The sequence below is a fragment of the Hippopotamus amphibius genome, chromosome 5, assembly GCF_030028045.1.
Source record: "Hippopotamus amphibius kiboko isolate mHipAmp2 chromosome 5, mHipAmp2.hap2, whole genome shotgun sequence".
In the NCBI taxonomy this organism is placed as follows: Eukaryota; Metazoa; Chordata; class Mammalia; order Artiodactyla; family Hippopotamidae; genus Hippopotamus; species Hippopotamus amphibius.
The window spans coordinates 95,631,277-95,645,679 of NC_080190.1; the positions used below are offsets into that span (position 1 = coordinate 95,631,277).

Sequence of the window (14,403 nt, forward strand, 5' to 3'; positions counted from 1 at the left end):
CCTTGAAAGGATCCACGGTGAGAAAATTAATCCTTCTAAGATTTGGGGGAAGCGTTGTAGTCACACACTTAGGATTTCCTCTGTGCTAAACTTTTAGGAGCCACCCAACTTTTAGCGTATTTTGGCACCTGGAGAAGCTAAGAACATTCAGAATCACCAAGTCCTGGTTTCTCTGTAACTGACAGTTCCTCACCAGGTTCTCCCTTCCTTCCCTCCTCTCACGTTTTATGTTCAAGGCAAGAGGAAACCAGGCAGCATCTTTGACAATTTGCTGAAAATCTGCACAGGTGTATAGCCAGGTATTATTATAATTATTATAATTATTGACAGTTTTGCTTTCCACGAAACTGCAGGAAACAAGTTTCACCAAGCTTCCTGCTACTACACTGTCTTCCAGTTTCCAGTAACATGTTCCTGACTCTCCTGAGCCCTCCTGGCAGGTGACTTCCCCATGTTCAGACTTCTACTGACAGTCAGTTCGAGTTGACTGAGTCTTTTGTGATGTGATCTAGGCTCACTTTCTCGTGCTTCACCGCGTACTTTTCCAGCCTCCACCCACTGCTTCTCAACTCCAAGCTGCTCCCACCTTTTAGGTATTTATTAAAGCAGAAATTGACTTCCAGTACAAAAATCTGTGTTAGTTTTCCACTGAGGTACAACAAGTGACCATGCACGTAGCGACATTAAGCAACACACGCTTAATATCTCACAGTTTCTATTGGTCAGGAGTCCAAGCTCGGCTCTGCCGGCTCCTCCACTCAGGTCTCACAAGGTTCCTGCCTCCTCTGTTATCTCACGTGAGGCTTGGAGTCCTCCTCAAGGGTTCAGTTCAGACTGTAGGACTGAGACCCTGAGCTCCCAGAAGCTGCCCGCCTTTCCTGACACATGGTTCTCTCTACAATGCTGGCTTTGCCCCTGCGTTTTTCCAGCCTCCTGTAGGTGGCTAACCTCATCCAGCTCCACCAGCGTCATTTTCCTTTTGATTAAATTAAACTCAACCGATTAGAGGCTTTAATTACAAATGCAATATCTCTTCACCTTTGCCATAAAACATTATATAATTAAGGGAGTGGCATGTACGCTTCTCACAGGTTCCTGTGCACACTGAAGAGAAGGGGATTATGCAGAGCTATGGGCCATTCAGGTATCATGGTTCGCTTTTAAAAAACTTTTTATTCTCATTATAGATTTATTAGCTCTTCAAAAATTCTAAAAGATTCTCAGGGATTCTGTTAAAATTTCTGCATGATCACCTAGAATAGGATCTCATGCTAATCTAGGGACTCAATTAGTACTGGTTGTGTGAATTAATCTTTTCATTGCCTACATCCTGTGTGGCGTCTTTCAAGATCAGGCAGCCAATAAGGATTGACAACAGCTCAGAAAGGAAGAACCAATGTGCACTCATCATCTTTTATTTGCATAAGTAACACACTGAGCTTTGAGGAGGTACCTACATTTGGATCCTGAGATAGACCAGCACACTGTCAGATCAGAGAAGCAGTTTTAAAGAATTATAATAATGCTTTTATCATTTGAGGAAGTAATTAATTAATTGTAGCAATACTCATTTCTCTAGTCGTTAGATTAGTTAAGGCATGCAGGCTACCACGGCAGAAGCTACCAGAAGTGTAATGTCTCTAACGCAATCGCAAGTTATCTTTTTCTCACTCACAGTCCAGGAGAGGTGTTCCGAACAGACAGGCAATTCTTTCCTCACTGTGATCCGGGACTCCTTCTGTGACTCCACCACCTGCCAGGGTCTTGCTCTCAAATAGCATCCAGTTGGAAGAATAGGATACAGGAGCCGAGCCTGGATGTGGTCCCCATCACCTCAGCCCCCAGCCCGCGGGCAGCTCTGTCACAGGGCCGTACTTGCCTGAAAAGAAGCCTTGCATATGTAACCCTTCTGGATACCTCGCTGTATTTTTCAACTTCATTATGAAAAGTATCTCTAAATCTTAGCATTTTATCCTTGGTTGCTTTGAGCTCAGGTGTCTTATGATCAATAAGTTTCTTATTATACAATCATATTCATTACAATTATGACGTCTTTAAGAGTTAGCTTTATAAATGTTTGAGTTTAGTTTTCTCATTTTACACAGAGAAAGACCTCAGAAGTTTAATTTTGTTCAGGGTGTCCTCTTTCTATTGTCTCTCTCAGCTAAACTTTTTAAGGTTTTGATGGCCTAGTATAAATAATTTCTCCTTACTTTTGAAGAGCTTAAGATACAATCTTGGCTAAATGACTTTCCCAAGGTCAGGAAGCAAGTGAATTGCAGAAACAGGCTTAAGACAGAGGTTTCATAAATGTTATTTCACCACAGCATTCAGTACAGTCTTTAGTCAGTGACAGGCTCCTATTTCATCTTTGATCCAAGTAAGACACAGAATTGGATGCCTTATCTTTTTGACAAGGGAAGACAGGTAACAAAACATCCCATGGTCAATTTGGGTTATTTGCTAATATATTTAAATGTCATATCAATGTTGGATTTACTTAGTTTTTCTAAGAATGATTCAAATCTAACTCTCTAGATATTAATTTATTGTCTAATTAAAGCATTCTAAAATGCAAGAATTAATTAAAAATATCATGATGTCATCCTCTTTGAAATCTTTCCTTTAACCCACACTAATGTGTCAAGCATAAGTTTCTCAGGTACATTTTCTCAACACATTGATTTTTTTCATTGCTTTCAAAAATATGTTACCAATAATATGAGAAGCAGAATAATAGCCACCAAAGAGGTGTCGTGTCCTCATCCCTGGAACCTATGAATATATTACCTTACATGGAAAAGGGGACTTTTCGGATGTAATTTTGGTTGAGAATGTTGCGATGGGGACATCACCTTGGTTTATCCAATCAAATCGCATGAGTCCTTAAAAGCAGAGAGCCTTTCCAGGCTCAGGTGAGTGAATGAGAGAAAAAGAAACTACAGGGACAGTGTGACCATGGAAGCAGGGCAGAGATGCGTAGGTGTAGGTGCCGGCTTTGAGGATAGACGAAGGGGTCATGAGATAAGGAATGAAGGCAGCCTCTGTAAGCTGGAAGAGGCAGATAACGGGCTCCTCTCTAGACATGCATAAGTACATAAGCCTGCTGACATCTTGACGTTAGCAACATGAGACCTGTTGTCGACTTCTGACCAACGCAACGGTGATATAATAAATTTCTGCTGTGTCAGGCCACCAAGGTTGTGGTAAGTTTTATATTCCTGCAATAGGAAACTAATGCAGATTTTGCTATCGGGAAGTGCAGTGCCATTATAAAGTACCAAATATGCAATTATTTATAAATTAGTGTAGATCCAAAGCTACCATGTGACAATGTGGATTTTCCCATCTGCCTCCTACCATGATTTTTGAGTGAAAAAGCAAGGAGTAAAGTTCCAAAAACTTTTTACAGAACACTGGGTAATCCAATGAAAGCAAGTAGAGCAGGAAAGCTTCTCTTCTCTGCTTCTCAGCAGAAAACACCTTACACGGTACTGACCTAGGAGGAGGAGGAAGGAAGGGAGTTATCCTTGAAGGTGTTGAGTTCTTCCTGAGAATCTTCTCAACGTTCTATGACACCTCCTCCACTCCAGAAGAGGAAGTAACCGTGGTTCATCTCAGTACACATCACATTCTTCCAACAGAAGAAAACTCTCTCAAGTTTAACACTTGAGACAGTTTTACATCATTGAGAATTTATTTGATAATTAAAATTAGAGTTTAGGATGGAGTTTTCCATAACAGCAGTTTTCCTATACCAACACAATAGTATATGTGATTTCTATAAAGTCATAAATATTGACCCTATGAGTAGATTATCTCTGTCCAAATCTAGATTCATGACTGATTTGATTAACTGAAGTTAGAGAAAAAAAAGATTATTGCTATGTTCTAAAGGCTGAAAAATGCTTACTGATATTGTTTTTTTTTTAAATTTATTCAGTTATTGGGGTTTTTTATAATATTTCAATTGTGTAAGAACTTTACACCCTGGTATTATGGAGAATGTATCATTTATGCAAACATAGAAACTAAAATACATGAGGTGGAAATACAAGTTTAAAGCTCTCTGGAAGGAGAAACTGTTCTCTTGTAAAATATCTGTTAGTTTCAGAAAAAAAAGTACTGCTGTATTTCAACAGCTTATTTATTTTCACAATGGTCCTGTAGTCATTCGCATTTATCAGAATAGGAAATTAGGCCAAGCCTCACTATAAACTCTCTAAATTTTGAGTAATTTGATTCCCTTCATAAACTTCTTTTATACGTGGAACTTAACTGTTTTTCCTTCTCTGAAATTATGGAGTAGAAAAAAACTGTAATGTCAGCATAGCAATGAAATTAAAATGGATTGTAAGAAATGTAATTTGATTTTATTGCTTCCATATTAATTTCAAATACACATTAGCTTAGGCTACTAAAACATGTTTTGTTGATCCCAACAGAATCCTCTACGATCATATGTACAGTCTCCTATTTGCATACGTATTTTTGACAGCAAAAGTTCTACTGCATCTCTGCTACAGTAATACACATTTAAAGAAATACTTATATTCAAAGAAAATATCAATTAAACCCCCATGCCTGAATATTTATAACCTGAAACCTGTAACTATTAACAAATCTTTTAAGTTATAATGACACCTTAAGACTTTTGACCTTTTCAACCAACCATTCTGATGAGAGTTTCCTTTGTCTATAGGTATTTATTTATCAGCAAAGGTGTTTATTAAGAGACATAAGCAACATACAGGATTTCAGTTTTCATGACCAGTCCTCACACTGTGTGCTCGTCTTTCCAGGGCTGCAATCATGACATGTCTTGGGTGCTGTCACCGTGGGTTTGAGCACATTTTAATCTCACCACCAAAAACGAGTTTGGCAAATTGCTCGAGAAGTTGGTTTAGTGACACAAAAGCAAGTATTGAAAACTTGATTAAATAACATGGGTTAATTAATTTGTGTCATGAGAACTTCAGCTGTACGAGGAGGACTGGATTCAGACTCAGAGGCAGTGAGGCGCCGGGAGCGAGGCCAGTGTCTTGGTTTGTGCTGTTTTCACTCCAGGCTTTTGCTCCCGTGGTCAGCCTCCCACTCTGAGCATGGAGGTGGGGAGGTTCACAGAGACCAGTCAGGGTCACCTGCAAGGTGACCCTCCTCTTCTTTCAACTCTGAATCTGTATCCTCCTCACCTCCTTGTCCTGCTGGAGAATCGTAGGATCCTGTGGTTCCTACAAGTGGTGTCTCGTTCCTTCCCTGGCTCTTCATTTTACTAAAGGTGGAGACTCAGGCACTGTGCTCATTCCACGGAGTTCTCACTCTCTCTTCCATCTGTCTACATGCATGTGCACACACCCACAGGTGTGCACGCACACACGCACAATCTCAATTCAGCTCCACCGTCCAAAGTATCTCCACCTTTAGTGCTTGTTGGATACTGTTGAGGTTTTTCTTGGAAAGAACTGAAATCCGACATGTGTGACTTAAACCTTGAATTTACTAAGACCCACCATTTCAGGAGCCAGCTCACAAGCTGGCAAGTGACCCTGAAGTGTCCTCACACCATGTCTGAGCTTTACCTTCCACTCAGAGCTGGATTGCTTACGACTTTGTGCCTCAATAACATTGAAATACCTTCTAAAATGGTATTATCCTCATTTTAGTTTCTTGCCTCTTTTATTCCAGCTGTTCCTGGCAGTGGGATGGGTCTTCAACAAGCTTGTCCACCACTGCTGTGTTTGGAAATGCCCTGTTCACCAAGGACCTGGCATTTCTTTTTCTCTCTCAAGTACAGTTGACTGTGAACCACACGGGGTTGGGGCACCGACCCCCTCACAGTGGAAGATCTGCGTGTAGCTTTGTGGTCGACCCTCTGTGTCCACGGTTCCTCCACACACGTGGTTCCTCACCCACGGACTCAAGCCACAGGATCATGCCCTGCAATATTTACTATTGAAAAAAGATCCTCACATAGGTGGACCCAGCAGTTTAATGTGTGCTGTTGTGGGGTCCGCTGCACTAGAACACTCTCCTTATGGATTCCCCTGTCCTAAGAAACAAACACCGGCCTCAGTAACACATCGCCTCCCAGCTGTTGGGATTATAACATTATCAGGTGGTTTACTCCCTGGCTTAGGGATAAATACGTCAGAAATCGAGGCAGCATCAGTGTCTGCAGAGGGTTTCCTAAGACACGGGGTGCTGGGCCCCAGCCCCACAGTTTCTGGGTGAGTAGGTCTGGGACAGGGCACGAGAATGTGCATTTCCAGCAGGTTCCCAGAGGACACGGATGCTGAGGGACCAAGGACCACACCAGGCCAGGAGATCAGATAAGTCAGCCCATCTTCACTTTGGTTGAGAAAAAGTTAAAGACAAATTAGTGGACCTGTGTTAAGAAATGTGAAGGAATTACTGTGCTCTGATTATTTTGTTTCAGGAATTTACCGTTTGCTTCAATTTTGTTCTTTCTCATGAATATGTTGTTACATGGTATATTGTATCTTCTCAAACAGGTCCCCCTCCCTTTTGCCACCCCCCCCAAAAAAAACTTTGGATACATATATAAAAACAATTATTAGGGACTTCCCTGGTGGTCCAGTGGTTAAGACTCCAAGCTTCCACTTCTGGGGCATGGGTTCGATCCCTGATCGGGGAGCTAAGATCCCACAAGCTGGGTTCTGTGACCAAAAGAAAAAAATAAGAATTATTATTGTGTTTCCAATTCCAATCAAAATCTCAGCAAGTTATTGTGTGGATATTGACAATCTGATTCTAAAGTTTCTACAAAGAAGCAAAAGACCCAGAATGGCCAACATAATACTAGAGGTTAACTCATTCAGAGAACTAATACTGACTTCAAATTTTACTATCATAGTGATCAAGGCAGTGTGGTACTGGTGAAAGAATAAACAAATAGATCAATGGAGCAGAGTAGAGAGACCATAAATAGAGCCACAAATTTGTAGTCAACTGATATTTGGAAAAGGAGCAAAGGCAATACAGTGGACAAAAGATAGTCTTCTCAACAGATGGTGCTGGAACAGCTGGACATCCACATGCTGGGGGGGAAAAGTGGACCTAGACTCAGACCTTACATCCTTCACAAAAATTAACTCAAAATGGATCACAGGCCCAAATGTAAAATGCAAAACCATAAAACTCCTAGAAGATAAATCTAGGAGAAAATGAAGATGGACTTGGACATTGTGCTGAACTTTAGAAGCAACACCAAAGGTATGATCTATGAAAGAAATCATTGCTAAACTGAACTTCATTAAAGCAAAAGCTTTGCTCTGCAAAAGGCAGTATCAGTAGGATGAGAAGAGAAGCCACAGATTGGGAGAAAATATTTGCAAAACATATATCTGATACAGGACTGTTATCCAAAATACACAAAGAACTTTCGAAATTCAACAATAAGAGAACAAACAACTCAATTTAAAAGTGGCCTGAAGACAGTAATAGATACCTCACTAAAGAAGATATACAGATGGCAAATACATATATGAAAAGATGGCCCACATCATCTGTCATGAGGAACATGCACACTGAAACAGCAATGAGACACCACTACACACCTGTTACAAGGGCCAGATCCAGACACTGATAGCACCAAGGGCTGGTGCGGATGTTGAGCTGCAGGAATCTCACTCAGTGCTGGTGGGAATGCAGATGGCGCGGTCACTTTGGAAGATGGTTTGGTTGTGTCTTACAAAACTCAATATATTTTTCCCACACATTTCTGCCATCACACTGTTTGGTATTGACCTAAATTAGTTGAAAACCTTTGTCCACACGAAAAGCTGTGCATTGCCGTGTAGAGCACTTTTATCCTGATGGCCGAACCTTGAAAGCAGCTGAGTTGGCCTTCGGTGGGTGAAAGGATAAGTAACTTGGGGTACATCCAGACAGGGGTGCTACCCAGCGATAAAGTGAATGGGCTGTCCAGCCGTGAGAGACATGGATGGAACCTAGACGTGTGTTACTAAGTAGAGAGGTCAGGCTTAACAAGCTACGTAGTGTTTGATTCTGGAAAAGGCAGAATGACGGAGAGAGTAAAAGGATCATTGGTTTCCAGGGGCTGAGTAGGGAGGGAGGAGCTGGCTGAGCTCAGAGGGGTTTAGGGCAGTGAAAGTATTCTGTATGACACCGTAGTGCAGGGTACACATCTCTATACATTTGTTAAAACCTATAGAATTACTACACCAGGAGTCACCCTGAAGGTAAACTGCGGACTTGGGGTGATCATGTCTGTGTAGGAGCAGGAATTGTAACAAATGGGCCATCTGGTGGGGGATGTGGATGGTGGGGTATGTGGATGGTGAGTGAGGCATGCAGGTGTGGAGGTATCAGGGCAGGAGGTCTGCGGGAAATCCCTGTACCTTCCACTTGATGATGCTGTAAACCTAAAACTGCTCTAAAAAATAAGGTCTATTTGAAACAAGAAAATAAAGCGCAAAATAAAATAAAATGATCAAAAATTAAAGAATAAAATGTTGCTATGCAGTACAGGCTTCATGTATTGAGCATGTTTTCACATGTAGTTGAAAACAGGCAAGTTTATGCAGATCAAAACCACAATGAGATATCACCTGACACTGATTAGAATGGCTAATGTCGAAATATGAGAGATGAGTGTTGACGAGGATGTGGACAAAAGGAGTCCTTGTGCACTGCTGGTAGGAACATAAGCTCGTGCAGTCACTATGGGAAACAGTATGGAGGTTCCTCAAAAAACTAAAAATAGAGCTACCCTAGGATCCAGCAGTGCAACATCTGGGTGTGTTTTCAGAGGAGATGAAAACAGGATCTTAAAGAGATACCCTCTCTCCCATTTCATTGTGGTGTTATTTACAATAGCCAAGATGCAGAAGCAGACCGTCCACAGGTTAAGGGAGTAAAGGAGACGTGAGATTATATATATACACATATACATATCTACACACATATGTGTGGGATACTATTTAGCCATGAAAATGAAGGAAATCCTGCCGTCTGTGACAACATGGGTGAAGCTTGAGGGCATTGTGCTAAAAGAGAAAGATAAATAATGCACTGTATCACTTATATGTGGAATAAAAGAAATAAAGTCTAACTCATAGAAACAGGGTAGAAAATGTTTGCCGGTGGCTAGGCGTGGAGGAAATGGGGAGAGATTGGTACAAGTGTGCACACTTCCACGTGTAATGAGGGCCTGATGTATACGTGGTGACTATGGTTGATAACACTGTATTGTATATTTAAAATTTGCTAAGAGATTAGAACTTAAATATCCTCACCAAACATACATACATATGTATGTATACATACACACATATGTGTATATATATATCATAATCTATATTTATATATATATAAATATGTGCGATGATGGATGTATTGATTAACTAGATGGGAAGAATTCTTTCACAATACATGTGTATACCAAATCACTTTAATATCTTACTTTTTTATTTGTCAATTTATACCTCAATAAAGCTGAAAAAGTAGGCAAGTCTTCAAAATATTTATCCGAAAAGTGTATGATACATGGTTGGCAGTTCTCTTGTCATTTCGCGTGTATAGGAAACAATTTTCTTTTAATTCTACTTGTTTCTAAAATAGTCTATTTGAAATATCCTTATGCCTCTATTGCTCATTTGTTTCTTTTTTTAAAATAAGATTAAGTGACAGTTTTCCTTTAGAGTTACTATTTGCTGCGACCAGTGTGGGATGAATGTCCTGAAAATGCATGTCTCCTCGACCATTCCTCGGGAGTCAGGGTAACGGAGGAAAACAGCAAGTGCCTTCTGACCTTTCTGCAGAACTGAGGGCAGCCCTTTCCCCGGCATAGAAAGTGACACAGTTGATCTCTGGCTGAAGAACACGCATGAAGAAATATCCCTTACACATCCCATGAGCAGCATCCTCAGCTCATTCCTCAAAGCCACACTCGGTTCAAAATAATAAAATTGTATTTAATGATAATTCTTGAAAATATCAGTCTATCATTCTTAATATTTCAGCTTCCAGCAATGTATAGAGGTGGAAAGAGACGGCAAACTTAACTTCACAGTCTTAGGAAGCTCAGATATTTCCTCTCATGCTTATGGACTCACTTTTAGTCTCTTTTTTTCTCTTGCTAATGCAGAGAAGTCATCAACATAGGGAAACTGTAAGTTTTATCAAATTGAGTTAAAAAGAAACACCGACGATTAAGAAATAATATAATGATTAAGGTGATATAATTCACAATAGTTAAAGTTTTATCTCATTGCAATGGCCCCAGAATGACAAGGTGATTTAACTATATTTGTTGGAAGACTTTTTTCCTATAAACTCATAAAACTCGTATTATTTTTAAGATGTTTGCTATAAAATTGTTGTTAAAAATACACATTGTGTGCTATTTTTAAAATGAAGTTTTGTAAAATATGGTACTTGTATAGAAAGTTCATAAAACATACAGCTTGATTGTGCCAAAGCCAAACCCCTGTGTAACCACTGTCCAGGTCAAGAACAGCGGACGGTCAGCAGCTTGGACTCTGTCTCCCACCTGTGCTCTTCCCCTCCCGCCGATCACCTGCCTCCAGGGTACCTGCCATCCTGACGGCTTTACTGCAGTGCTTTTACTCCACCCGAGAGTGCATCCAATCACTGCTGTAGTTTATCTGAATCAAATGAGGGTTTGAAGTTCATGTTCCGTGATATTCCAGCTTTCATTCTTTCTCTTGAGAGATGTTATCAACCGAATTATTGTTTCTGTGCATGTAACATGTTTGTTGATAAATGTTGATGGAAACATAAAAGCTTATGAGTGGTTCATACTCATTTACTGAAAGTAAATCTGCTTAATATACTTTCTTGCATCAAACTGATAATTTTTTGAGAAAATTAAGATACTACAAGATACGAAAATCCACACAAGGCACCTGAAACGAGGCGTTTCTGACAGGTACTCATGTTGCATTTCTTCACAGATCGTCTACATGGGCTGGTGTGAGGTGCGCGAGCAAGACCCGCTCCAGGACCGCGTGTACTCGCCCACGTTTCTCGCCCTCCGGGGCGCATGTCTGTACAAGTTTCTGGCACCTCCAGTAAGTGTTTTTGTTCAACATTCCTTATTTTTCCCATATTTTCCCATGTTATCGCAGTACAGTGACGTCAACTTAATAACAGATGGCATATTACCAAGATATTTTGAGAATAAGATATAGAAAAAAATAGAAAACAGTACAAATATTTCTGAAATTTTCTTGCGAAAGATATATGTTCTGGCGTTAAACTTTGACTTTCTAGCCCTTGACAATCCTGGAAGGCGTTTCTGTCTCGGCTTTTATGACAGGCTGAACGTGTTTGCATGTGAGGCACAGGCGTGCCGTGTCTCGTTACCTGGCTTCGTATTAAATATGTGTGGGGACCTGCTGCACCTAAGGTCTTGCTTTTGGAAACATGTACCTTATACAACAGTAGATTCTCAATAAATATTTTTGATTATAAATATGAAATGCCAGACCACTCACTTGCAGGTCTAACACTACATAGGGTCTTGGAATGATCAGATTAGACTTGCTGTAATTTTAAGTATCTATGTCTACACAAAGTTCAAATCGCCCAAAAGACGGGAAAAAACATAAATATTTACACCTTTATATTATGCCTACTCTGAATAATTTCTTATGACTGGACAGACTAACACATGTTCCAGCACAAACAAGTGAAACAGCGTCTTTGCAGTGCTTCACAACGCTCAGAACTTAGAGTGACTTCCTGATGGAAACTGTGTCTTTCTTAACAATCAGAGCCAGGACGATGTGGTATCTTGTATTCTTTGTGTGTAACAGGCGGTAAACGGAGAAAAAACTATTACATGTGTGAAATAGGAACACTTAGAATTTCCCATTTACAGTTACCACAAAATATTGGCTCTATTCTCCATATAAAATATTAACTCCCCCCAAAAAAGCAAGACTTAGTATTTACATAGAGAGAATGTACACGCTGCTTAAAACACATCAAGACACTGCGCCAAGGGAAATTGTTGCTTGTCATGAAAAACATCTGATGAAAGAGGAAGAGAAATGATGTAAAACTTAGGAGAGAGGAAATAGAAACATTGTTCAAGGTCAAGGACCTCCAGGAGGAAAACTTCACAACTTAGAGGCTGCCTAGTGCATGTGTGGAAGTTTCACGTGTGCACCATAGTGTATAAATAAAGAGAAAAGTAGGGCCCATCTTTGTAAAACAAATAATGTCTTAGTTTCTTACCTTTTCAAGGTGACCACATGGGACTGGACCCGAGCAGAGAAAACGTTTTCAGTTTATGAGATCATGTGCAAGGTTCTCAAGGTAGGACCAGCAAGCAACGATGCTTGTGATGGCTTTTCCTCGGCCACTCGGGGTTCTGGGCTCATAGGTAGTTCATGAAAATAAATGATGTATGGATGTGAAGGAAAATGCCAGGTAAAGACAAAGAAAAGAAAAGCATGTGAGAGAAAAGGTAGAATGAAGAGAAATGCATATCAGCTTAGATAATTCTGAATCAAATTCCAAGGTCTCTCCTTCTGAGGGAAGGAGGTGGGGGTGGAAACAGGGACAGGTTTGTCAGGAGTCCTTTGAGGACAAAATAGAAGGTCAGCTGGAAATAGTCTGAATTTAAGCCTCAATTATTGCCATAGTTTTATTTGCTGTGTAAAATACAGGAGAGAAAGATTTGGATAAGACTTGGAATTAGAAAATGTGGAAAATATAAAGGTATATGCAGAGAAAGGTATGTTTAAAATATGTTTAAATCTCATGGTGAGTTTATCGCTCTGGGTATGGAAACGAATATATAACTGTCATAAATTGAGTAGATTTCTGTGCTTTGCACAGGATTATTGCAATAGGAAGTCACCGAGGATTCTGTAAAATTCCAGATAGTTTTTGTGGCCATTTTTAAGAATCAAAATAGGAATAATTTGTAAAACTTAAATAATAATCTCGTTCCTTTCCAATATGGGGTCTGTAGGCTTGGAAGTACTACAGATTGATATCACATACTAGTTAAGGCTGACCTTGTTCGTGTAACCAAGGAGAACTAAGTTTCTTGTGTTTTATGTCAGTTATTTCTCTTCCAGTTAGACTCAGCAGAGTAGAAATTGCTGGAACATTTACAACATAATGAATTGAATCAAAAGTGTCTGAAGGCAGAGAGACAAAGAAAATATGATTACCTCAAAAATGCGAATAATTTTCCCTCCCCCCAGAAGAACCCTAGCTTAAAGCTGACTTTCACAAGATCACAGGAGCTGAAGAAAAATGTGGTCCATTGCTCGCTCATCACTGTGGATGGTTAGGGTTCTATTGTGGGGCTAACGGTGGAGGAAAAACTCCAGTGCACTTGAATTTATTGTCAGTAAAGCAGCTCTGGCACCTCCTACAGCATCTGAAGAAAAGGAGATGCTACCCAGCCCCAGTTTTTTGAAATAACTACCAGAATAACTAATGAGATAGATTTCTAATTTTTTACCAGAAGAAGAAGTGGAATTAAAAAGAAAGAATGGAAGAGATTAAGGAAAGAAGGGGGGAGGGAGGAAGAGAGGGAGGGAAGGAAGGAGAAAGAAAAGATAAAGAAAGATACTACCCTACCAGTCAGTTTACTTGTCCATGTCCTGTCCGTACGTTAATGTAAATTTTCATAGCAGTAATCCCGCCTTCATTTCTATATTGTTGTTTAGCCTTAAATTATTTCGAAGTAGCTACATGGTCTTTATTTTAAGCTTTCAAAAATGATGTAGTCTGTAAGGAGAATTTTAAAGCAGAGACTAAGAATTACGCCTCACCCCACATAAACACTCGATATGTTATTTCCCTGTTTTAAAATTATTTGTGCAAAGTTAGCATTATATTGTTTGAACCTGCTTTTTCACGTAAATTATGATGAGGTTTTTACGTCAGTTAATAGTCTTCAAAAAATATGATTTGTCAGTATATTTTATTCATCCCATCATTCGGCCACAATTTTTATTAGCCAATCTTTCATTTTGCCATTTGGATACCTCCCCATTTGTTCTATCAGACACAGCACAACAGTCATTCTTTGATTATTTAACAGATAATTGTTGAGTGTTGCTACTTACCAGGCAATCAGCTAAGCACCAAGTTTGGCTGGAGACAAACACGGAAAAAGCCCTGCTTTCCTTTTCCTTGAGCTTACATTTTTCTTAGGGTGACACAGATGTTTGCTTAACGAGATGACAAAAGAAGAGAGCAAAGAATTGATCTCTGCCCACAAACTTTTATGTAACTTCCAAAGTATATCCATCAATCCAAATTCTGAGTTTTGGACATCGCGGGTTGAAAATATCCTGATATAGTCAAGAGGCTAGGTTTTTGTATCTAAATTGCCTTTAGAAAAGCCATAACAGTTTATACTGCTATTGT

The 14,403-nt window shown here is 39.8% G+C and overlaps 1 protein-coding gene across 1 annotated transcript in view; it reads left to right on the forward strand.

Moving 5' to 3' along the window:
• The window catches only part of SNTG1 (syntrophin gamma 1), a 213,324-nt gene that overhangs the window by 153,535 nt on the left and 45,386 nt on the right, over positions 1-14,403 (forward strand). Inside the window, exons 13-14 of the mRNA XM_057736980.1 lie at positions 10,959-11,075; positions 12,256-12,327. Of these exons, the coding sequence (XP_057592963.1) occupies positions 10,959-11,075; positions 12,256-12,327 (189 nt within the window). The remainder of the gene's footprint in view (positions 1-10,958; positions 11,076-12,255; positions 12,328-14,403) is intronic.